This window comes from Urocitellus parryii, assembly GCF_045843805.1.
Source record: "Urocitellus parryii isolate mUroPar1 chromosome 10 unlocalized genomic scaffold, mUroPar1.hap1 SUPER_10_unloc_3, whole genome shotgun sequence".
Lineage (NCBI taxonomy): Eukaryota > Metazoa > Chordata > Mammalia > Rodentia > Sciuridae > Urocitellus > Urocitellus parryii.
The window spans coordinates 2,252-28,635 of NW_027551756.1; the positions used below are offsets into that span (position 1 = coordinate 2,252).

Consider the following 26,384-nt stretch of genomic DNA (forward strand, 5'->3'; position numbering starts at 1 on the left):
TTAACCACCTTATTGGAAACCACCTGCATGCCTGCTATAAGGTATTGAAGCTTGAGAATGCAGTGATGGTGACCTTGTTGGTCATCTTGATAGTCCCAGTTGGGTTTGGTTAGGGGAATGGCTGCTTCACCTGTGGGGAGAGTCATATCTGTTAAAGGAATTTGATCAGCATGATCTCATGCAGCCTGCTGGATGTGAGCTTGCTCATCAGGGTGTAAGGGTGGAGGACAGAACAACATAGACATCATGCCATGTAAGATCGTAAGCCTGGGAGAGGTATTGGAATTCCTTAATATAAGTAGAAGAGTCATCAGAGAAGGACCCAAGGTACTTTTCAATCTGGGAAAGATCTTGAAGTGGGAATGGAACATGTACTTGGACAATCCCTTTGGCACCAGTCACTTCCCTGAGAGGACAAAAGAACTTTGGGTTATCTGATAAGGGGGCCTAATGGGACTGGGTATGGGCACTGACAGGAGAAGAGAGGGGTGAGTGGGTGAAGGTAATCATAGCTGCAGGAGAAGAGGAAGGAGAGGAGGAGGAGGAGAGGGATGGAGGGGGAGAGGAAAAGTTCATATCAGTAGAAGAGTTGGGCAGAGAAGCCATGGCTGCAGGAGAAGAAGAAGTTGTGGGAAGTTGGGGAGGAGAAGCTGTGATAGCAGGAGGAGGGAGTGGAGGTATGAGAGGGGTCGCAGGAGTGGATTGGTGTGGATAGAGAGGAGGGAGAAGGGAAGGTGGGACTGAGAGCAGCTAGGGTGGTTCTGAGGATGTAAAAGAAGTTGAAGAACAATGGGAGAGAATTTTGGGATTTTTCCTAGCAAGGAATACTTGAGCAGGAGAACAGAACAGAGAGGAGGAAAGGACTGGAGAGCAGAGGGAAGGACAGGAGCATATCTCAGAAACTGAAAGTTTATGCCCACTTCCCAGTCCAGTGACAGAAATTGTCCAATTCAGTGAGGGTTTAAAATCAAAAGTTCCTTCGGGAGGCCATTTTGACCCATTCTCTAAGTCACCACTGGGGCCAGGCCACAGTGAGTAAAAGACCAGGTGGTCACAGTGTAGGTCTTGAGTAAGTCCTTAAGACCTTGGCAACTTGGCAAAACTTGAATATAGACAACCAAAGGACTCTTGGAGTCTAAGGAGATGATTCCCTGTTTCTCATGACCTTCCAGCACCCTTGGGGGTGGGTGGGAGCAGAAAATGCATCCCAAGTTTTGACTGCACTCACCTGAGGAATGGATAAGGGCCAGGCAGGGATTAAGGCATCCCTTTAACCCACTGGGGGCCCACAGAATGGCTCACATAAGAATTGGGGGCCCACGGAATGGCTCACATAAGAACTGGGACATCCCCACGGTTCCTGGGGCTTTGAACAGAATGTGTGGGAGTATATGGCACGTGCGTGACTTACGGGTAGACTGAAGCTGGTTGAGATAGCATTCAGCTTTCTTTCTCACTGATATAAGCATCCGGGGCTTAGTCCACTTTGGATTTAGTAATTTTGAAGGGTTCTATATGTTATGGAGATTTAAGATCAAAACACCTCTAGGACCAGGCAGATCCTGATCTCTGCTTGAAGTCTGGATCTCAGGAGCTTCCCAAGAATTCTACTTATAGGGCAGGGGAGCCAATCTGCAACAGGGCACACTCACTGGGCTGCCACAAATGTGACCTTCATAGGCTTAGTCCCTGAGTGTATTCATACTCACCTGTTCGGTTTCCCAGTCGTCTTCAGCTGGTCATGTGAATATTCACACTTAAAAGGAAAGTAAATTATACTCCCTTCCATATATTTTTTACTTGAATTCCCCAAGTATTATCTTCTCTGTGCCTATTTCAATTATATTCTGCTAGGTTACACCCTAGACCCTTCAGTAGATGCTCGCCAGGACAATATGGCAATTTTTGCTACCATCTACCATGCTCCTGTAGCAGCACACTGAAGCAGAGGCTCATCAAGATGGCTCTCCACTTTCCAGTTGTAAACACAGAGCACTCAAATGTCATTTGGTTGTACAGTTTCTGGATCATCTAAGTTCAGACTATTTTTCTGATCTTGGGATCTTTTCCTTGCCAAATTTTTCTGTTGTGTTTTTGTTTGTATTATACCTCCTCTCTGCAGCGAACCTGCTACACTGCAACTTCTACAATGAGCTTGAATACAATACACTTATTTTTTTTTCAATGCACCCAAATTTCTGAATCTTATGAGACTCTCATTGCACTGATACTGGTCTTGAAAAATGAGCGTCAGGTCCTCATTCCCCTGGTGTTGAAGATTAAATGCTAGAAAAATGGTGAGGCAAGCACAGGAAAAAAGTTTTATTTAGAAGATAGAACAGAAACATAATTCTTCTGGGAAAAGAAGGAGATCCAGAGGTGATATCCATGGGAGGAGGTATATCTTACCCTTTTATGAATTTCAGGTTTCCTTTCTTCTGATGCTCACTCCTCCCATCCTACCTACTGGCCAAAGATGGGAATAACAAAAAGGCAAGAAAGGAGTCACCTAGGTGGTCAATAAGAACTCCTTCCTGGGAGGAACAATTCCCTGGGGGTAGAGGTAAAGTTGGCAAGAGGTTGTGAGAAAGGGGAAGTGTTCTGTATGTATTAGCATTTTGTTTCCTTTTGAATTATCCCATCTTCCCAACCTGATCATCTGTCTACACTGACTGCTCTTTGTTCTTATCTCAGTGTGATACTGTATTTCAGTGAATTCCTTCTTTTGACCCACCTCACTGAGTAATACTCCTGATGTTTGTATCTTACCCAAAGAGTAACTGAAAATACAGCCATCCTATAATGTGCCATCTTAAGAATTTCTCCAGATCTCAAAATATGCATTATTAATCAACTGGAAATCACAAATTCATGGACCATTAAAACTGGAGTGATACTAACTTCCCTATTTATTTAAAGGATGAGAAAACTGATATAAGCAACTTGTCAAGAGTGTCTAGAATTCATTTCTCCTTTTTCAGGTCAATGAGTTAGACTGGATTTCTCCATTCCTGTCTGATAAGATGAACTATAATTCAGTGCATAATATCATAAGTTTTTGTGAAAATTTTCTAATAAAAATAACTATTGATGGCAACTGAAGAGAAAATAATTTAAAAAATTTTATTGGATACTTAAATCAAGGTATACTTTTATTTCCATCCAACTTTTTATATTTGTTCTAATTCTCTATTTGTGACTATAGAATGCATTTTGACATATGATACATAAATGGAGTATAACTTCTCACTCTTCTGGTTGTACATGATTTAGAATTAAACCAATAATGTATTCACATATGCACATAGGGTAATGATGTCTGATTCATTCCTATATTCTTCCACCCCCTTATACCCTTGCCTCCTTTCACTCCCCTATGCCTAAGCCAAAGTACCTCTATTCTTCCCTAGCCACCCCTTATTGTGAATTAGAATCCACATATTAGAGAAAACATTCAGCCTTTGGTTTGGGGGGATTGGCTTATATTGCTTAGCATGGAATTCTCTACCTCCATCCATTTACCAACAAATGCCATAATTTGATTCTTCTTTAAGGCTGAGTAATATTCTAATCTGTACATATACCACAATTTCTTCATCAATTTTTCTCTTGAAGTCACCCAGGTTGATTACATAGTTTAGTTATTGTGAGTTGAGCTGCTGTAAACATCACTATAGTGTACTGATTTTAAGTCCTTTGGGGGGGGGGGAAACAAGGAGTAGGATAGCTGGGTCAAATGGTGATTCCATTCCAAGTTTTCTGAGAAATCTGCATATTGCCTTTCATAGTTGTTGCACCAATTTGCAGCCCACCAACAATGTATGAATGTACTTCCCCCCCCAAAGCCTCACCAACATTTATTGTTGCTTGTATTCTTTATGATTGCTATTCTGACTTGAGTTGAGATGAAATCTCAATGTAGTTTTAATTTGCATTTCTCGATTGATTTTTTTTTTCTTCTTTGAAGTGTCCAGTTCCTTAGCTCATTTATTGATTGGGTCACTTTTTTTTTTGGTTTTAAGTTTTTTGAGTTCTTTATATTTACCTGGAGATTAATGCTCTGTCTGAGGTGCCTGTGGTAAAGATTTATTTTCTGTTCTGTAGACTCTATATTCACATGATTGATTATTTTCTTTGCTGAGAAGAAGCTTTTTAGTTTGAATCCATTCCATTTATTGATTCTTCATTTTATTTCTGGAGCTTTACAAGTCTTGTTAAGGAAGTCAGATCCTAAGCATACATGTGAAGATTTGGGCCTACTTTTTCTTCTACTAGGTGCAGGGACTCTGTTCTAGTGCCTAAGTCCTTGATACATTTTGATTTGAGTTTTGTGCAGGGTGAGAAAGAGGGATTTAATTTTGTTTTGCTGAATATGAATTTCCAATTTTCCCAGCACCATTTGTTGAAGAGAAAAGGCTTTTCTCTAATATATGATTTTGGCACCTTTGTCTAGTATGAGATAACTGTATTAATGAGAGTTTTTCTCTGTGTCTTCTATTCTGTAAAAGGTGCTTTTTCTTGAAATGTGAGAATGGTTCACAGTAAATTAATAGGAATTTAAGAATTTTTTTTTGAGCTGTGACAATCTTTGGTAGGTAATTATGAGGAAGATAATCATCACACAACACAAACTCAGGAGATTCTTCCATAAGCTCCAAGGTGAGAGATCAATGTCTTGGATTGTCAAGAATACTTCACCACTACACCTAAAATTCAACACAAATAAAGATATAATTTCATTCCTAGTATCTATCAAATTTTACTCAGTGTATATACTGTGTATTTATTTTTTTATATTTTATTTTTTAATTAGTTATACATGACAGTAGAATGTATTTTGACATATATACATGGAGATAACTTCTGATTCTTCTGGTTATACATGAAGTAGAATTACATTGTTCATGTAATCATATATGCAGATTCTTATATCCAGCTATAATGTCCCAATGCAAGGACATTATATTATATATCCTACATGGAGTATTAATTAATAATAAGTAAAGTAGGACAGCACATTTCTGAGAAGACATTTTTTCACTTTTCTTATGCTTTCAAAGGAGTCTGTGACCCAAAATTAAGAATTATTTCCTAAATGACACAATCCCTTAGGCCACAAGGTCCAGCTTAATGAAAAAAACAAACAAAAATATGTGTACAAAGACATGAATTGGCGTGAACATCCTTTGTATACAAAGATATGAAATATTGTCCTCTCTATGTGTATTAAGAATTGTAATGCATTATGCTGTTGTGTATTTTAAAAAATAAAATCAATAAAGAATTAATTAAGATGACACAAAAATCAATGTGGTTATCAAATCTTGCCAATCATGGTGATAAGAATACTAACAATGTAGAAAAATGAAAACCAGAGATAATTTCTGCTCTTTACTTTGGAAAACTCTTTTTAAGAGTGACTTGGTTGCATGTGGTGGTGCATGCCCATAATCCCAATGACTCTGGTGGCTGAGGCAGGAGAATCAAAAGTTGTAGGTCAGCCTCATCAAATTAGTGAGGCACTAAGAAACTTAGAAAGACACTGCCTCAAAATAAAAAAATGAAGAAGCCTGCAGTTAATCAGGTATTTTCTCTTCATGTCTAATAATTAACAGTCATTAAATGGTTACAATTTTGTTAGATACTATGCCAAGAAATTTGTACCTAAATACTCAGTTAAACCCTAATTCAATCTAAAGGGGTATTGATATTACTCACATTTAAAAGAGGAGAATTAGAGTTCACAAGCTTGGCCAAATTTGCAATCACACTGTGAACCAAGTTTCCAGCCTCCACAGATGAACTCATTTCCAAATTTGTAATGCTATTCTCTTCAAAGAAAGTATCGATCAGATAGCTTTTCACTTACTTCTGGTAAGGAACCCTCAGCTTTAACTGATGACACCTATGGTCCTTGCATAGTTCTGCTCATCCACAAGACAGCCATTCAAAGAACATAGGCTAAGAATTATAAAACTAGGACCAGGGAGGAGCAAGGGTTGCCAGCCAGAGTTATACTACGAGGCTCTTTCACCAAGACTGTGATGAGCATCACAGATACTCAGCTTCAGAAAGATACCAGCAGGGCCAGGAATCAGCCAAACCTTAGGTAGCTGCTGGTGGAGCAGGATGCAGTGTTCTTGCCACAGGTTAGAAAAGTGGCTGGTACTAAAACAGCTGGTGCAGTCACAATTATTGCTAATGCCATTCTTGTGCTTCTTTTCAAACTTAGAAATTTCAAGAAGATTCATGGCCTCTTTGCTGTAAGAGAAGCTTTCTCCTCCTTCTTTTGAGGATAAGCCTTATTATGTAAGTATGAAGCCTGTGGTGGCTTCTTAACTTGTCCTACTTTTCCCATCCACTTCATCCTGACCACCAAGTGTGGCATAGTCTTTTGTGTTACAAAGATGTCACACCTAAATCAAACCAGGATAAAGAAAACCCTCTTCACAGAGTTTTTTTTTTTCTTGTCAGTAATTAAAAATAGAAATTTATTATTACGAATAATTATTTCAAAAATCTATAAGAGATTTCACATACTGGCATTTTCTTTTCTCTTGTTAATTCAAAACTGCAACCAAAACATCAATCTTTAAAAAGCTCAAAACATAATTTCCCACGTTCAATACAATTTTGACTGTAGTAAAACACAAGCACAGCATGTTCCCATGCATTATTAGTGCACAAGGGCTTACTTCAGGGCTGAGAAGACTTAGGTACAGAAAACCTGTTGACCCTAGAAGGACTTGGACTTTTTCTAAGCCCAGGGGACTTTCTATATCACACCACAATAGAAAGTAAGCAAACACAAATGTATCATGATATTGAATACAACTTACATCACGTTGCTGGAACAACCTTTGCTTACTGTTGTATTGTGTCCTGAACAGAAGTTTTGTTCCAAAAATTCATTATACTGCAAAGCCTATAATACAATGGGTAAATTGTTTCAAATTTCAAAGGCCAAGGTGAAAGAATTTCAAGTTCAAGATCAGCCTGGGCAACTCAATCTAGTCAGACTTTGTCCCAAATTAAATAAAAACAGTTAGAGATATATCAAAGTGTTAGAACACATGCTGAGCATGCACAAAGGCCTGGGTACCTAGTACCCCAAAGAGAAAAAATAAAAGGTGACAAAGAAGTATCTCAGTTATATTCTCAAAATTAATCTTCATTATTATTATTATTATTATTATTTTATTGATCTATGGTAATATTTCTTGTTTGTTTCAATCAACACCAGTTGTAATTTTTGGAAATAGCAATTTGATTGTACTGTTTCAAGACACAGCTTTCTTTGGAGCCAATTAACTTGCTAAAGCTACTATGGCTCTGAGTATTACGTGGTCTTTGTTTCTCTTCTAATTTCCCTTTTAATATAAGTTATGTGTTCCAGTCTCCCATTCCTCATTTATTCCCTTATTGAACTGAATATGTTTTTCATTAATTAGTCAATCCTTCCTCTTTATTGAGATTTCTTCCCACCATTCATCTCTCTGAAACAATTAGGTGACAGAGGAAAACCCCAAACAAATCTCTGACTTTGTGATTACCAAGGCTAAACAAATACTCGTGCATTTCTTGTGAAAGACAGTTCCTGGATAAGAGACATTCAAAGGTCATGGCTGGGAAATGAGAGGATGAGGCTTGATTTTGTTTGTTCCCACCTTAGGAACCCCTCACAAAGACAGATGAAGACAACTTACCATATAGCCATAATGAGGAATACTGAAGTACTGAAGCCAGGAGAGCTGAGGTGCCATGGTTTCAAAATTCAATGACATACCCAAGAAAACCTATGAAAATCAAAACCAAGTATCAGAACTGGTGCAGCGTTTTTATGAGGAACTCTGAACAAGGTCCTCTATAAGAACTCCATCACCATCTAAACATTTCTGCTAGGATCTACTCTTTCTTGAAATTCTTTCACTTACTCTAAATGTTAATCTTTTTCTTTTGAATATCTATACCTTTGTATAGCTAAGGCAGTTTATGGTATTAAAGGAAGGATAATACACCTATAAACTATATTATATGTTTCACTTATTTGGAAGATTTGGGAAAATATACTTATAATCTGTATAATATGTTTTATTTATTTGGAGAATTCTTAATAATCAGGAATATGTCATTAGCTTTCCCCTGTGACTGCACACAATGGAAGATTAAGAAATACAGCTGTCTCTCAGTATCTAAGGAACTGGTTCTAAGATCCACCCATCTCAACCACAGGTACCAAAACTTGTAGATGCTTAAATCCCTTATTTTAAAAATGGCATAGTTTTGTATGTAACCCATGTACATTTTTATGCTGTAAATATACACATCTTGTATATTTTAAATCATTTCCATGTCTAAGGATACTTAGGAACAGATGCCAGAAAATCCTGATCATCACACATCCCCCTCTACTTCCATACAATATGATTTGTTATTTAGAAGGATCTGCACTATATATCCATAACTTTTGGTGTAATTTTGGGGCTCAAAATGCAGGCTTACCATGACCCAAAGCCTAAAATTGATAAAGAAGATAATGTGATAAAGTATGGCTGAAAAAATGGTCAATACCCTCACCTAAAGCTAACAGAAAGCAGTATCACAATGATGATGATAGGAGGGGATGCTTGAGATGAAAAAGAAACACCTATGTGGTCCACATAACACTTGACTTAACTGGTGTGACATGCCCTGGGATATGCAAAACAATGACAGTGTTGTGCTGTGCAAGCATATTTTTACTCTTGAACACTCCATGAATCTCTAAGCATCTCTAAGTAAAATGTGGTTTTATGGTTTCTAAATTTGCACAGAGAAATCTTTACATGTGAATCAGTCAGAGCACAAAATAAACAAAACACCTTAATTTATTGATGAACACTTCATTTACTGAATGACAGTATAGGAAATATAAATAAGACATCACTTTCTCAATGATATACATCGATAGTTGCCAAATTTAGAAACAGAAGAATTAAACTTTGGCAAGCACTTATGCTAATTCTGCTTCATATTGAAAGGCATCTGCTCCTACTGTAGTAGAAAGGACATATCAATGGCTAGGCACTCCTGTTTAGTTCACATCATAGTAGTAAGTAGTTCCATTCATCTGTTGATTCATCATTGTGAGTACAATCTTTAGAATATGTAACATTAGAACTAAGTAACCACTGGAAACAAAATAAGAGCAGAGAAATATTGACATAAGGGATCATCAGGAAGCCAGAAATAATTAAGCTTTATCAGTGGTTCCTACTTTGGTGTGTTGTCAAAAATAGGTATTTCTGGTGTTTTTATGTGAGATATATATGTATGGAAATATTCATGCAATGAAACTGGGAGGAAACCGGAGCATAATACATATGTTTGGGAATTTTCCACTATTTTAAAACTAAAGTTAGAGTCCCATGCTGCACACTCATGAAGTTTCACTCTGACATTGGAGAGTGGTGAATCCAACCAAACCATCTCTGCTATGGGTAAACAGCTGGCAATTCTCTGATACCAGCATCAAAGGCAGGCAGGTAACCAGTCTTTTTTTATGAGGGAATGGGCCAATGAGAGTTCCTCTGGATTATGAAGTTCTAATCAATGAAGGTGAATGTGCATGAAGAAACAAGGAGAGAAATTCCCTCTCAAAGAAACACAGGTTCCTACTCACCAGCATAAACACAAAATATGAAGTCACCAGAAGTGTTTTTCCAGATGCTGCATTCTTATGTATTCCTATAGCCAAGATCATGGAAGTGGCTGAATAAGTCACCATCAAAGCAGTAATCATTGTGATGAGGAAAGCTGTTATCCCCCGTTTCAGCCCTCAGAAAGAAAAGAAGGGGTCAGTGCAACTGTCTAGGTCACCTTGTATTTCAGAATGTTCAACATGCAAAGAACACTATAATTTTCCAGTCAACTAATATCAAAATGAAAAAAGACAAACATGATCCAACTATCATGGTTCACCGTTTCATTTTTCCCTCTTTGTAACTGCACAAAGCTATCATAGTTTTCTTTCATACATTTACTGATGAAGGACCTTTCCATGTAATACCTACTATCCTTTACATGTAATTATGAACAATATCAGAGTTGCTGAGATGGAGAGATATAGGCAACACAAATGGCTAAGGAGACTCAAGAACATATTCATGTACCCAGACATCACCACATTGTTCATTGTTTGCTGCAACTGCATTAGTGAAGAAACTGGGGTTCGGATTCCACAAGTGGATTTGGTGTCTTGGGAAATGGAGAGTTTCTCCATAATGGAAGACTTCCCTAGACAAAGGATCATATGGCTCTATGATACAGAATGGTTAGGTTAAATAACTACTTTATAAATGATAATAAACTCATGCTCTGGGTCATACGATGTGAAGATTTTGAAACAGCTTCAGGAACACCTAAGAGGAGTCTAGGGGGTCTAGATTTCATGAAAAATTCTTTATGACACAACTCTTATTTGTAAAGTGGAAGATTTTAAGCTCTATCAGTGGTTCTTACTCTCGTGTGTTGTCAAAAAATAGGTATTTCTTGTGTGTTTATATGTGTGTGTGCATGTGTGCACGTGTGTGTGTGTGTGTGTATGTGTATGTGAGACAGATGGAAATATTCATGCAATCAAAGTGGCAGGAAACCTGAGCATAATGCAAAAAAACACATCCATATCCACCAAAAAATAGTTTTATTAAATAGTTTTTTTGAATCAATCTACTTTATTTTTTTTTAAGCTTAGCAAATGCCCCCTTTCTTTTCTTTTTTTTTTATTTTTTTTATTGGTCGTTCATAACATTACATAGTTCTTAATACATCATATTACACGGTTGATTCACGTGGATTATGAACTCCCGCTTTTACCCCGTATACAAATTGCTGTATCACATCAGTTTCCCTTCCATTGATTGACTTATTTCAATCTACTTTAAAAGTCACCATCTTTCTTTCACCATAGAAGGAGATGGAGAGAATGTATGTGTATGTTGACTATCTATCTCTCTCAATAAATCTCTATAGATATTAGAGATATTACCTACATATCTATATTTTATCTCCATACAGAGATATATAGAGAGAGATAGGAGAAATGTAGATAGATAGGCAATAAATATCCCAGCTCCTCCAGGATAGTCTTAAGTAGTTTTATAAATTTCCTCAATATTCATGTATGACACACTGCATTTCGTCATAAAATGTAGTTTTAAAACCAGTTTTAATGTTTGGTTGCACTGGTCACAACGGCACAAGGTTGGCTTGGTAAACACAGCTACTTGGGAGACTGAGACAACAGACTCATGGCTAGCCTGGACAATTTATCAAGATTAAAATGTCTCATGTTAAAAATAAAGTGGTATATCCCTTGCCTAACTGGGTTTAAAACCCAGTTACTGCCCTCCCCAAAGTTTGTTTAGGAAAAGACTAAAAAATGCTCACATTTAGCATTAGAGATAATGCTATATTAGAGATAATACAATGTTTAAATAGCTTTTGGCTTAGTTTGTAGTTTGGAGAACTATGAACATCCTTACAAAGAGAAAATAGAAATTAGTATCAGCTCATATCTAAGGCTAAAGACACATCCTCTTTGTCTTGTTACTTACCTAACATCAAGTATACCACAAGAGTAAATATAAAACTTGGAAAAAACCTCTTGAATAGTAAATCAAATACCAGTTTTCCAAGGAAGTAAGATAACACTCGGTAGTATCCACTGATGTATTCAAGTCTTAAAAACAAAAGCACCACACATCCCAGATTAGTCCAAGAGGCACAGCCCAGAGGAGGTGCTGCTGTGGAAACTCCTGCTGTCACCAGGTCTGACACTGTAGCAGCCCAAAGACTCCAGGCTGACCCCCTACACCCTTCTCTACCTTAGGTGCAGCCTCCCTGGGGTATCAGCCCCCAAGGCCCTTGCTGTGACCCTCTCTCATGACAGCACCCCTCCTGCTGCTGCCCACTCTGGCCCGCATCACCCCTCCAGGGACAGAGTCTGCATCTCCTCACTCTCCTCAGAGACTCTGCTTCTCCTCTGTGGCTGGCTCTGCCTGAGGAGCAGTCCTTGAGGGGTTAATCCAAGTGTAACAGAGCCTTTTCTTCTCTCCATACTTCTGAGTATGAAGAAGGTGATATTGATTTTCTCCTAGGCCCCAATGTAGCTACACATCCCTAAACTCCTTTAACTTCTGCTACTCTCATGTTACAAAAGAAAAAAGAAGTCTTCTTCCTTCAATGATCACGTCTCCATAGTGCAGCCCTGTCGGCTACCTAATCCTCATCTTTCCTCTACCTCTTGTCTCTCATAAACTCTTCCACCAGTGTCTTTATTCCTTCACTCTCTGATGATGCCTGTCTTTGGCATGTAAGTATGGGAAAATCTTTTCCATCTTTGAAAACAGAAGAGACAAAACCAGTCTGCTCTTTACTGTAAGGCTCTCCTCTGCCATTTCTACTCCTCCATCCAGTAAGGGAAATTAAATTCTTTGTCAGTTTTACTTTCCACCTCTAATTTGCAGATGATCCCACCCTTTAATCTCTATTGAGCTTCTTAAACTTTTTCCGCAAGTGCCATCATGACCTACTATTTACTAAAAACAAAAAGATAATTTCAGCCCCTTTATTTCTTATTCTCTATGTAACACTGGGATTCACTGACCACATCTAACCATGAAACTCTCTTTTCCCTCAGTAGTAGACCCCACTTCCTCTTGATTTTCTATTCCATCCCTGAATGCTTCTTTTCAATTAATATTAGCAACCCCTATACAGACTTCAAAAGCTAGGTTGCACATTATATGTGTATACAATTTACATTTGTCAATTAAATGAACTAAGAAATAAAAGAAAACAATACTAGTAATCTCCCAGATTACATCCTTGGCTCACTTCTGGATGTTACCAGTTTGACCAGCTGGCTCTGAGGCTACTTCCTAGAGTGGAAACATACTCACATAAAAAGATTCCTCTCTATCAGGAAAATATCCCTGGCTGAGACACTCATGATGCATTGGAACACAATCAGCACATAGAGTGAACAGGCTCTGCAGAAGAGGAAAAAAACACTACAGTTAATTCAATACAATTAGGGAAGTTTTCTATTCACAGAACTTTTTATATCTGTAATGATATAACGTTAAGCAGATTTTTAAAAAATACAGGTTAAAATAGGGAAGTGTGGCCTCGTGAGGTCTCTCCCCAATTCTATGTCTCCACAGTGGTGTCTCTATGACTGTGTATTATAGTACAGTTTTTGAGGTGTGTGACATTTTGCTGAGCTCTTATGTTCAGACACAGCCATTAAAAAGTCTCATCAAGAAATGAGATTTTTAAGGGTACTTATAAAGGTAATTCCACAGGTAACAATCACTGCACTAGCCTAAGTGCTACTCATGTAACAACAAAATTCTAATTCTACCCACCGATCCTACACATCCTTGAAGAAAAAGGGGACAGTAAAACACTAGGCCCTCAATGCCCCTTTTTGTTCCAAAAATCTAGCCAAGTTAGGGGAACAATAAGAACATTCCTGGGACAAAAATTCCAGAAATATATTATCTTGAGGTGCCCTGGCTCTCTCTTCCATATGCCAGGAACTAGGGCAAGTTAGTGTTACCTGTTGAAAGTTACTTTCTTACACTTGTTCCTGGATAGTTATTTCTTAGGATGCTGGTCTTGCAAGTGATAGATGGTAGATAGACATGGGTGGGGGAGAAAAGCAGCTAAGAGGTTAATTCCCTAGGCTGAGCCTGCTGACTCCTCACATGTTTTCTTTAAGAAGAAATTTACCCAAAGCCAGTCAGAGTTATTTCCAGGGCTAAGGAATGGGTATTCAAATTCACCTCCATAGATAAGAGAAACACAAATTACCCTGATCCAGGTCTGGTTGGAAGGAAATGAGACCTCTACACAGAACAGAGATTCCCAGACACAGGAAAGGAGAATTATTAAGACAAGATTCCACCAACCAAAAGTTCTTTAAAACAAGTTCCAAAGAAAACCTGTCAGTAAGGCCAGGATGACTTCAGTTGTTAGCATATCATTATAATATCATCATCATAGCCTCCCTTTCCCCTCAAGTTTCACTTAAATGCCTGTAGATAAAAGCATGCCCTGTAGAGGTTTAGGAATCTAATGTAGTCTCTAAATCAGAGCTGAGAGGTGATACGTGGGTGGGACTTTGTAACAACTTCTCCACTTACCCCCAAGAAACTGAGCTCAATAAATAAACAAGTAAAACCAAATGGTCAATAAAACTCATCATCTTTAAGAAGACTTATCATCTTCCTTGGGGGTGCTTTCTTTTTTAGTAAAATGTGTTAAACTTTTACTGTGGTTTGTATCTTGCTTGAAATTTCCTCTGGTGAGAACATGGAAGCTGAGTACACAAAACAACCCCCAAGGAACAACAGTAAAGGAAAGGAGAAAAGTAAGTTAATGCTGCTAATGTCATTGCTTCACCTATGGAACCTGCCTCCCTGCAGTAACTGATGCAGACCAGAGCACAGTGGAGAGTGAGCTGCTCATCAGGCAGCCATCTCTGAACAGTATGGAGACAGATAAGAGGCATTACTTTCTGGCGAAGTCCCAGCAGCACCGAGTGCAGCAGAGGTACACCAGCCCACTGCCACTGGACCTCCCCCACACGTATTTCTCAATAAACTCTATAACTCCTGTCACATCTGTGAGTGTCTTCCTTGCTCTATAAATATTCTATCCCACTTCCCTAGAACAGATGGGCAGAAATGAGTGCAATTCTCAAGTCCAACAAAACAAAAACATATCAAAGAAACTGGCCCACAAACCACAAAAACAACAAATAGGCTACCTGGGATACCTCAAAATTAAAAACATTTATTCATCAAAGACTCTATAAACACAGTGAAAAGATAGCCCACAGAATGGAAGAAAATACTTGAAAATCATATATCTGATAAATGATTAATATTCCAGGAATAAGAAAAAAACTAAAATAGCAACAATAAGCCCCCAAACAATGCAATTTGAAAATTAGCAAAGGACTTAAACAGACATTTCTCCAAAGATTCAGTGGACATCTATTATTTAAAGAAATGAAAAAATAACATTCCGGTGGGGAGATTTAGAAATTGGAACTCTTGTGAACTGCTGGAGAAAAAACTGTAAAATGGTGCAGCTGCAGTGGAAGGTAGCATAGCAGTTGTTGAAAAAAACTAAAAGAATTACCATTTGATCCAACAAAGCTAGGTACCTACATAAAATACTGGAATCAGGAATTCAAACAAATATTTGTATACCATAGCAGCATTATTCACAACTTAAAGGTGTAAACAACCTGCATTTTGAGAAACAGAAGAATAATAAAGGAAATGTCATATATATTCAATGCACTATTATTCAGCCTTAAGATTGAAAGAAATTCCAACATATTCTGCAACTTGGATGATTATTAAGGACATAATGCTAAAGAAAATAAGGCACCAAAGGAGTAGTAATGTATTAGTCCATGGGTATGAGGATCCTAGACTGGTCAGATTCAGAGATAGAATTATAAGGTGGTTGCCAGGGGTTGGGATTGGTGAATCTGGAGGGTTACTTTTTAATGCATATGGAAATTCCATTTGAGAAGATGAAAAAATGTTCTGGAACTGGATGGTGGTGATAATTTTACGATGTGAATGCGACTGATACCACTGTACTGTATACTTAAAATAGATGAAAGGTCAAAATTTTGTTGAATATTTATCACTACATGCATACCTTTAAAAATATTAACTCTTCAATTCATTTTGTAGTGTGCTTATTTCACTGCCAATAAAAGAATGACATCCATCCCATACTTATTATAAATTCAAATTCATAATGACTCTTTATAAGCTTGAACAAAGTAACAGTATTTAATTTGCTTACTTATGATGGATTTCAGTACAGTCATTTTTTAGCGCAAGGAAAGTGCCACCTATTATGAGTCCCAGTATCAATGCAATGATTATCTTTTCCAAAAGAAAAATGAAAATAAAGTTGTGATTATAGGTTAAAAAATTTCCACATCATTTTTATGATACAATATATGGCTACATAATCAGATCCCTCTGTGGAGATAAACACTTTAAATGACTTGGTCAGGGTCTCTGGGAGAATATAAAGCAGTGTATGTTATTAGATTGCTTTCCAAATTAAATTGAAAATGTTTGGAGAACTCACAGAACAACAGAGCAGACTACTGGACAAGCTAAGATGCCTCCCAGTGTTCACCAGGAACTGCCAGTTCAAGCCCTAGCGCTGATACCAGACAGTATAGCAGAGTGATGCAGGCAACTGACAAAGTCACTTGGGGAATAAATTAATATCTAAGTGGATAAGAGTTCAGAATTGGATAAAACTCTCAACTTTTGTTTCAGAGCACATGCATAGTTTCATATTTCAAGAGGTTCAATTGAAAACAGAAGACTTGACTCATATTGAAAACAAATTAAAAAAAATACATGAACTTTCAGCACTGGGCATGTAGGTCAGCAGTAGAATGCTAGCCTAACAAGTGCAAGACATTGGGTTTGACTCCAGTGCCAAAGAATGGATAAATAATACGTTAAAAGTGTACAAACATAAATTTTGACGATGGTATTTTGCATGATAAAGACTAGTTGTAATTTGGCTCCCACCTATACAACCTCTGGTCAGTTCTGGCCAGCATGGGAAATTGTACTATCATTGTCACCAAAGCACTCAGCCAGTTTTCTCTGGGAACACCCAAGTGCCTCCATTACCATCTCTTATGCTGCTTCTTCAGCCTCAGTCAGTGAGGCCTACGGTCAATGCAGCCACCTGAGCTGACAATTCCTCACCATCCTCACCTACTCAGACTGTGGACAACTCCAAAATCACTTTTGTTTTGAGGATAAAAATTCTCTTAGGGATGCTTCAATCAACAAAAAGTTAAGGGTCATATTATCAAGTTTTACTTGATGAATTGACAAATAATGATTTTGTGGGTTAAAACAAAATACTCTAACATATATGTTGAAAATTTCAAAGTTAAAAAAATAATCAATGTTATAATTGTATCCAGACATGAAGTAATTTGTGAAGAACATTTTAGGCAAGAAGCAAGCCAAAATAGAAAAAAACTAAATCATTATCTGAAAAAAACTGGATGGGGAAGACCACAATCTGCAAATAATACTATTTAAATAGTTTACTTACAAGATGTCCTTAAACATAAGATTGAAATTTAGGAGAAAATTCATTCTGCTGACATATCTTCACTATACTTCATGTCAGCAGATAAAACTTTCAAAATAAATGCTGATGGCTCTGCTAATATGCAGCACACACAGGTACATAGCAGTCTATACTTCATACATGATAATTTATATTCGGTCTTGTTATCTAGAAGTTCTTCATTCATTGTTTCTTTTGCATTCACACTTGATATCTTATACTACCACATCACTAGGATGTCTCCTACAGGCTTAAAGTTCTTTATTTTATGTCAGTTTTCTAATATACTGGCAAATCAGTGAACCCCATGACTATTTCATGTTTTTCAAAGTGTACCTGTGTTATTCTTGCATTAAGAAAGGGAAAGACACAAGGCAAAATAAAATTGCACATTGGAGCAAATGACCAATCTTTGTGCATCTGGCCTCCAGCCTCAGTTTTGAACAGAAGCACTTGGAAAAAATTTTCTCCAAATATTTTATTCTGTTTTTGACCAATTTTATTTAACTAGAATTTCTTAAGGTGTGTTTTGAGAGAAGTTTGTGCAGTCACTAACAAAATAAATACATAGTCAAGTGTTTAATATGCTCATAGAAACAATGACTCTCCAGGAGATTAATGACAAGTCTTCCAAATTGGTGGTTCAGGAAAGGTTTGACATATTAAATGAAATTTTATTCAGATCATCAATTATTTCCAAATAAACCAAATAAAGCCTCTAGTTAGAGATCAATTCTGAGTCATGTAAATAAATAGTAGTTCAAACCAAAGTACAACAATAAGTCAAAAGATACAAGATTTATCATTAGAAAGTCATAAATATTTAACAACTCTATGATCAAAAACTTAGAGAAATAAAAATCATACAAGACTAAAAACCCTATGCAAAGAGTTAGTGGTTAGGATCCAACTACCTTTTTTGTTTTTTAAGTCCATGAGCTTTTCCTGTATTTTCTGCCCCCTTTTTAAAAGTTGTGGAAATGAGATAATATATCTTGCACTTGTAATTTATATGAAATTCAAATTCCAGAGTCATGAATACAATTTTATGTTCATTTGCTTTTATAAGAGCTACGACTATTTTCATGCTAAAATGGCAGGGTTGACCACCTGAGACAAAGACCATATGTGGCCTACAAAGCCTAAAACATTTACCATCTGGTCCTTTATTGAAAAGGGTTTGCCTATTGCTACACTAACACTTCAGTGTTCATAAATTTTAACATGAGTTGTTCTGATAAATTCCAGGAGCTTCAAGGTTCTACCCCTCTTCTAGAGATGGCTACTTCTCTGAACACTACTAAATTTCTCTTGTGAGACTAAGTTTGCTGATGAGGCAAGTAGGCTGAACATGCAACCTGGAGACTCTGGGTCTAGTGTTTTCTCCTTAAGGAAGCTAAGACCCCAAATAGGCACAATTCCTGGTATATTCCAAGGAGCCATATTCTATTCATGCCTATTCATATTCTATTCATAACTACCATATACGTGTCTTGGATGAGATGAAAACCACTTTTAGAGTCAGTAGGAAAAACCTAAGACATAAAACACACTAAAGAATCAATTCATTATATCACCCCACTGTTGAACAATGAGTGACCCAGGTTGATGGATCTGTTACTAGCCACGATTCCAAAATATATCAGATCTATTCTCAAAGAATAAAATATTACCTTTGATTGATAGAGCATGGCCATTTTTGTGTCCTGACAGAATGACAAATTAAAAGTTCAGAAACATTTGGAAAAATTGACCGCATGACTGAAATAGGAATGCAGCCTCTCAATACACCTGGAAGGTGACAATACTTAAATATGAAAACTGTGGTTCTCATGTTAAAAAGTCATTTCAGTAGACAGTAGAGCCTAAAACATGTCATCACTGAAAGTCAATGAAGAAAACCTTTGTATATGTAAAAACACAGTTGTGCTTTATGCACTGCTCCTATATCCCAAATGAAGTAGGGATGACAAATAAATGGAAGGGTGGGTAAAAGACACAGATTATATTGAAGTAGACTATATCAGAACCAAATTGCACCCATGTGAATATTTCACAGTAAGCTTATAAGAATCTCTAAGATTACCTGAAGTATCCAGGGCCACGGATGACCCACCAACTTTCTAAATGAACGCCAGAAAATCCATCTGAACTGATGGCAGAAGGCGGTGACATACTTGATCTCCTTGAAGGACGGGCTTCCATAATTCTGGCCACCTGAAAGTTTCTCTAATTAAGTTTCTGTTTCTCTGAGGAGAGGGGATTTGGTATAAAACTGAGCCAATTCTTCGATCATTTGCAGTTTTCTCATAAACAGCTGTCCAGCCTCATTGACTTTGGAATAAAAGTAGAAAAAGAAGAGAAACTTTATTAAACCAAATAATTTAATCCATTTTTCTGTTACCCAATTCGTGGATAACAAATTTTAAAGCTTACATGTAGAAAAACTACTAGCATTATTATTGCTTTACACATCAAAATAACAGGGAATTAACATGACTTCTTCCTGAATCTTATGGTGACTATAAATGCACAGACCTTTTTATAAATATGGGAACCCTAATCCTTAAAACAGACTCCTTAACATATAAAATTTAAGTCTTAATAAAAATATTTGGTCCTTGTTTTCTATTATTTCCAAAACATGAAGTGCCAATTTCTGTCTCTAAAAATATGACAAAAATTATTATATTTATTTTTTAATGAAAACTCCTTTTACAACTGCGTGTAGCACAAAAGTGGTCATTCATAAATTCAATTAAAAATATCCATAGCACTTATGAATAATAAAGCCTATATGTTAACTGTTATTATAACATTATACTAATAGGAATTCAGAAAGCCATGTTTTAATGAGCCACCACATGGCTGACATTCAGCCAAATCAACCAGGCAAAAATCTATGAATCTAAGATATTCATATACCTTCATAGACCTTCTTTCTGTTTCCTATCACAGGAGAGGAGTCTCCATTGATGACATCCATGAAGAAGTCTGAAGGGTTGTTGTAGAGCTCACAATGATAACCTATCAAAAAAAAAAAAAAAAGCAAACAAAGATGATGTTCATGGAAAGTACAAAGGACCCACTTCCAAAGAGTGAGAGAAGTGAGGCTAGGGTAGACAGAATCTAACATTTTTCTCTGCCATATTTGCTTTCTTCTCACATCACTAATTTTATACTTTCTTATTCATTCACACAATATTTCAACAATGCTTTGTTTCCAAATCATGTGTGTGAGTGTAAACACACATATGTATAATACATACATACATATATCACATGTATGGATATGTATGCATATATACATGTATTTATGTATACATGAATGTGTGTGTTTTTTCTGGGAGTTCAATCTTGGACTCATAATATATTGGTCCTTTTTTTCAAAATCAATCAATTCTTATGACTTCTTAAATATAGACACAAGAAAAAAATGTGTGGGTTTATTGTGTTTTCTGAGTTCATTAAGTAATGCTGAAATAGCACTATGCATGTCAACAAGATTGCTTCTACAACTATTAAATTCAAAGGTTGAAATTATCATTTTCGTGTCATGCTTCCATAATTCAAAATAGACAACAAATTGCCAGAACTGAATTCTTGAGAGAACATGTTCAGCACAGCACACTTAAACTCTCACTTCAACTACTTATGGCACAATCATCTGAACTTGGCCTGAGATCTGACTCTTAAGTTTATCTCCTCTGGGCTTTTTAAACACATACATGTTTAATTTTAAATGGCTGAGAATAAATTTAAAAAATTAAGATAGCTAATGAATATTTAAGAACACTATTTTGGGTCGTGAAAAAATATCTATAATTTCCAAATGTCTCTAAAATGAAGCAGTTTGCTTGCACCATTAAAAAGATCACACAACTTAATCTGAAATAGAACCTGGGAGTCCAGAAATGTTTGTCCACACAGGTCAGACTTAGGACCAGCCATTCCAGTGGCTAATAATAACTCACACCCACTCAAGCCAATTTAATGTTATTAGAAAATAAAGTTGCATCTCCATGAGCCCTCATAAAAGTAGAACACGATCACTATCTGTTACATGGTGGGGGAAGATTTGATGAGGAAGAGAATACTGGCATAATAGGCAAACTTCTTATCCAACAAAACACTAATCAATTCTTAAGAGCATAAATAGTAATTTCCCAGCAAAGAATCTCAGCAGGCAAAAATATGATCAGATGATTGGTCTGTGGTGATTGGTCACCTGTGGTCTGTGCTGTTAACATAATTGCAGCAATCTTTCTTTTCCCCAACCTCACTTTATGAATGCTGTTCTTATTCCCAAGAAATAGAAAGTAGCCAATATAAAACCTACCGACCTGGAGACGTGCTAGTCTCTCCTTGTTTTCTCATTGAGAGATAGGAGACAACTAACCGGCCCCTGAGATGGGGATGTACTGGTTTCCCTGTTCTGTCCTGGAGAAGACAAAGGGACATTCTGGTTTCCTTATTCCACCTCTGAGAGATAAGAAAACTGCCTGTCTATGTTCCCACCAAGCAAACTTGCCTTCCACAAGATCAGGGGATGCTTACTATGTCAGTCAAGACTAAACCCGCCCCTAGTGCACAGCCATGATTCTAGTATATAGAAGGTAAATTCAAGGGGGAGTTGCTGTTGCTCTCCTTCTTTGCTGCTGCTGTCCCTCTCTGTGCAGAGCAGCCTTGTTAGGCTCCTGACAATGAACCCACTTTTTCTCCTCTTCTTCTTCTTCTTCTTCTTCTTCTTCTTCTTCTTCTTCTTCTTCTTCTTCTTCTTCTTCTTCTTCTTCTTCTTCTTCCTTCTCTTTCTCCTTCTCCTTCTCCTTCTCCTTCTCCTCCTCCTTCTTCTTCTCCTTTGCATTACAATTCTTATTATACATATAGAGCACAATTTTTTGTATCTCTGTTTGAAACAGAGATACGAAAAATTGTGGTATATATATGAACCGGCTTCTTAACCCAGTGTATATGTGGTTATCCCTGCACTACTTTTCTTTCACATGCCACCCCAAGAGTATCATGCAGAGAAGTACACAGCAGCATTTTATGGTCTGAGTTTGCTTAGGGATGGACCCAACCCGGGGTCACCCCAAGAAATTTACCAAGAATGTCCAGGCATGCCAGACAGAGAAAGAGTCAGAAAATTTCCAAGAATAAAAAAAAAAAATAGTAAGAGCTAGAAAGTACATGTTCTTGCTAACGATCCTGAGGCAGAAAGAAAACAGATAACATGAGAGTTGGTGACATTGGATTAGAATCCTCAGATTGGATAATGATGAAAATGTGATTGTGAGTTCCGCACTGTGAGGTGCTAAGATGGACTGTTCTTGACTCTTGGAGCTCACTCAGAGGGGGTATTGGATATGATGTCAGAAAACAATTATGTAACAGGAGATTAGAGACCCAGAAAGGGGCAGGAAATGAAGTAAAATGCAGGGAATGTAGGTTCAGGGAGTGGGATGTATTTTTTTTCTAGATCTTCAAAACAAATCCAGAACCCAAGCTCTTCTCTTCACCTCACTTTGAATATAGTGGTCCAGACTCTGTCCTGTCTCAGCAGCTCTGCCCTGGTGACATTTCACTTACCCTTTATGGACTGCATAGCCTTTGCTCTGCTCTGACACTCTCAAAATGCTCTCACATTCCTTAGTGACAGGAAATGCCATAATTTTTACAGTGGCCTATGACATCTACACAGTCTGACACCACCCAAACTCTACCTCACATTATAGTCTAACTATGTGGCCTCCCCCAAATGCACAGGTTGAAGTCCTAACCCTCAGTGTCCCAGAATATGCTCTATCTCAGGGTCCCTGGGCTGCTCCTTCCAACTAGAACTCTTTTCTGCAGATAAAGCTGGTCTCACTCACTTATTCCCAGCTCATGTGTCACATGTTGTGGTCTTCCCTGACCTTCCTGCTATTTAAAACAGCTCCCTACCACCACCATGGATATCTTTCCATATGCTCTTTTTTTTTATTGGTTGTTCAAAACATTACAAAGCTCTTGACATATCATATTTCATACATTAGATTCAAGTGGGTTATGAACTCCCATTTTTACCCCAAATACAGATTGAAGAATCACATCGGTTACACATCCACATTTTTACATAATGCCATATTAGTAACTGTTGTATTCTGCTACCTTTCCTATCCTCTACTATCCCCCCTCCCCTTCCCTCCCATCTTCTCTCTCTACCCCATCTACTGTAATTCATTTCTCTCCTTGTTTATTTTCCCATTCCCCTCACAACCTCTTATATGTAATTTTGTATAACAATGAGGGTCTCCCTCCATTTCCATGCAATTTCCCTTTTCTCTCCCTTTCCCTCCCACCTCATGTCTCTGTTTAATGTTAATCTTTTCTTCCTGCTCTTCCTCCCTGCTCTGTTCTTAGTTGCTCTCAAATACCAAAGAAGACATTTGGTATTTGTTTTTTTTAGGGATTGGCTAGCTTCACTAAGCATAATCTGCTCTAGTGCCATCCATTTCCCTGCAAATTCCATAATTTTGTCATTTTTTTAGTGCTGCGTAATACTCCATGAAGGGCATCTGGGTTGGTTCCACAGTCTAGCTATTGTGAATTGTGCTGCTATGAACATCAATGTGGCAGTATCCCTGTAGTATGCTCTTTTAAGGTCTTCAGGGAATAGTCTGAGAAGGGCAATAGCTGGGTCAAATGGTGGTTCCATTCCCAGCTTTCCCAGGAATCTTCATACTGCTTTCCAAATTGGCCGCACCAATTTGCAGTCCCACCAGCAATGTACAAGAGTACCCTTTTCCCTACATCCTTGCCAGCACTTGTTGTTGTTTGACTTCATAATGGCTGCCAATCTTACTGGAGTGATATGGTATCTTAGGGTTTTTTTTTTTTTTTAAAGATAGAGTGAGAGAGGAGAGAGAGAGAGAGAGAATTATTTTAATATTTCTTTTTTAGTTATCGGCGGACACAACATCTTTGTTTGTATGTGGTGCTGAGGATCGAACCCGGGCTGCATGCATGCCAGGCGAGCGCGCTACCGCTTGAGCCACATCCCCAACCCCCATCTTAGGGTTGTTTTGATTTGCATTTCTCTGACTGCTAGAGATGGTGAGCATTTTTTCATGTACTTGTTGATTGATTATATGTCCTCCTCCGAGAAGTGTCTGTTCAGGTCCTTGGCCCATTTGTTGATTGGGTTATTTGTTATCTTATTGTCTAATTTTTTGAGTTCTTTGTATACTCTGGATATTAGGGCTCTATCTGAAGTGTGAGGAGTAAAAATTTGTTCCCATGATGTAGGCTCCCTATTTTCCTCTCTTATTGTTTCTCTTGCTGAGAAAAAACTTTTTAGTTTAAGTAAGTCCCATTTGTTGATTCTTGTTATTAACTCTTGTGCTATGGGTGTCCTATTAAGGAATTGGGAGCCCGACCCCACAATATGTAGATCAGAGCCAACTTTTTCTTCTATCAGACGCAGAGTCTCTGATTTGATATCAAGCTCCTTGATCCATTTTGAGTTAACTTTTGTGCATGGTGAGCATCCTGTTAATTGTTTCCAAGAAACAAGAAAAAAGTTATATTGTTTATTTCTGAATCCCTTAACCAAGAATATATGGTAGGCAGAAGTTACCAGATTTTAAATTAATGAAAGAGCAATATTCCCATAGCACTTACTTTTTCAGGAGCGAAAAGATACCATTTGCTGTGCTCCAGTCTAAACCAGCTGTGGGTTCATTCAGGAACAAGATGGAAGGATCAGTGATCAGCCCCATTGCTATACTGGTCCTTTTTATTTCTTCTCTAGATCCAACCTAAAACACAAATTATTACATTATTAACAAGGAAGAGAATAATCATTATCATTTGGTGAACTAAACTGTGCTACTCTTGCTAGAGAAATTTATTTCACCATCCTAATTATGAAACAGAAAGTAAATGAACCTGGGAGAAGGAGGAAATTTCTCTTTTACCAGATGAGTAAACTGAAGCTCAGGGCAGAGTTGTTCACTGGCTGGACCTGATATGAAGCCAGTACTTTTTACAGTTCTGTATATTCCTCACCAAGACAAATATTTAGTTTTAAGATAGTAAGTTAGAATACTAAAAAGATATGGCCCGAACTGTGAAATTATTGTCTAAAATAGGAGAAAAGATAGGAAGAGAAAAGGAAATGGATCTGTATGTAGTAAATCATTAGTCTTCTAGCAACACACCTGTTTCCACCCAAAGTTCCCAAGTAGACTTACAATAACAGGATGCACTCCAAAGGGAAAGTTCACTTTCTAACATACCATATTAGTACCTTTCCAATCACCATAATGCTTTGACAATGATACAATCTACACCCTGACTCACTGCAAAATTCCAAATTCACCCTTTCAGACATGTCCAGGGATATGGGATATTTATATCCAGAAGATGGAATATTCCACAGGGCAAATGGCTCAATCTTTGTAACAAGAACTAGTAAATGCCTATGTGTCTGATGAGGGAACTAGGAAGGTTTGGGAGGCAGAAAGTAGGAAATGGTATCAAAATTAAAAGTCTCAGAAGAGATAGTATTCAAATGTTACTCACAGTTCTTGATTGAATTTATTGATAACTAAACTCTAAGATGCTTTTGGAGAGGATTAGGGAAATGTGACTGAATAAAGGCTTAACATAACTGATGATATGAAATATTGTTCATTTTGTTAGTTGATAATTATATTGTAGTAAAGTAGGCAAATGTCCTTATTTTTTTGCAGATGCCTATTAAGTACTCAAGGATGAAATATAACATTATGTAAAATACTTAGAAAAACTACCTGTACTAATTATGGGTATAAGATGTTAACACCTGAGAAATCTAGGTGAACAGTATTTGTAATTATATTTTTATAGTAATTATCCAAAAGTCACTTCATTGGTATAATTAGACTGCCTTCTCTACTGTTTTATAATGTTTAGAAAGACATATAAGGTTAAAAAATTTAAAATTATTAGGACTTCAAGATGGAGGGCCAGAAAGAGGCAGCATCCTGTGTAGCTCCGTGACCTAGGTCTTACCTCGTTGTAATACAACATCTCAGAGAGTGTGAGAGGACCTCTATACAGCGGATTTTCACAAAAATCACCAGCACTGTGACCCCCCATGCAGAAATCAGAGCCTCTGCATTAGAGTAGGACTCCAGACTCTGGACCCAAAGCCTGCAGTTCTAGCTCATGCA

At 37.4% G+C, this 26,384-nt stretch overlaps 1 protein-coding gene across 1 annotated transcript in view; it reads right to left on the reverse strand.

Annotated features, from left to right (window-relative positions):
• Positions 1-207: 207 nt before the first annotated feature.
• LOC144251241 (broad substrate specificity ATP-binding cassette transporter ABCG2-like) overlaps positions 208-26,384 on the reverse strand; it is a 61,562-nt gene continuing 35,385 nt past the window's right edge. The window contains exons 8-14 of the mRNA XM_077794266.1: positions 24,850-24,975; positions 21,587-21,627; positions 20,113-20,214; positions 9,662-9,816; positions 7,707-7,796; positions 6,840-6,925; positions 208-406 (exon numbers count right to left, since the gene is read on the reverse strand). Of these exons, the coding sequence (XP_077650392.1) occupies positions 208-406; positions 6,840-6,925; positions 7,707-7,796; positions 9,662-9,816; positions 20,113-20,214; positions 21,587-21,627; positions 24,850-24,975 (799 nt within the window). The remainder of the gene's footprint in view (positions 407-6,839; positions 6,926-7,706; positions 7,797-9,661; positions 9,817-20,112; positions 20,215-21,586; positions 21,628-24,849; positions 24,976-26,384) is intronic.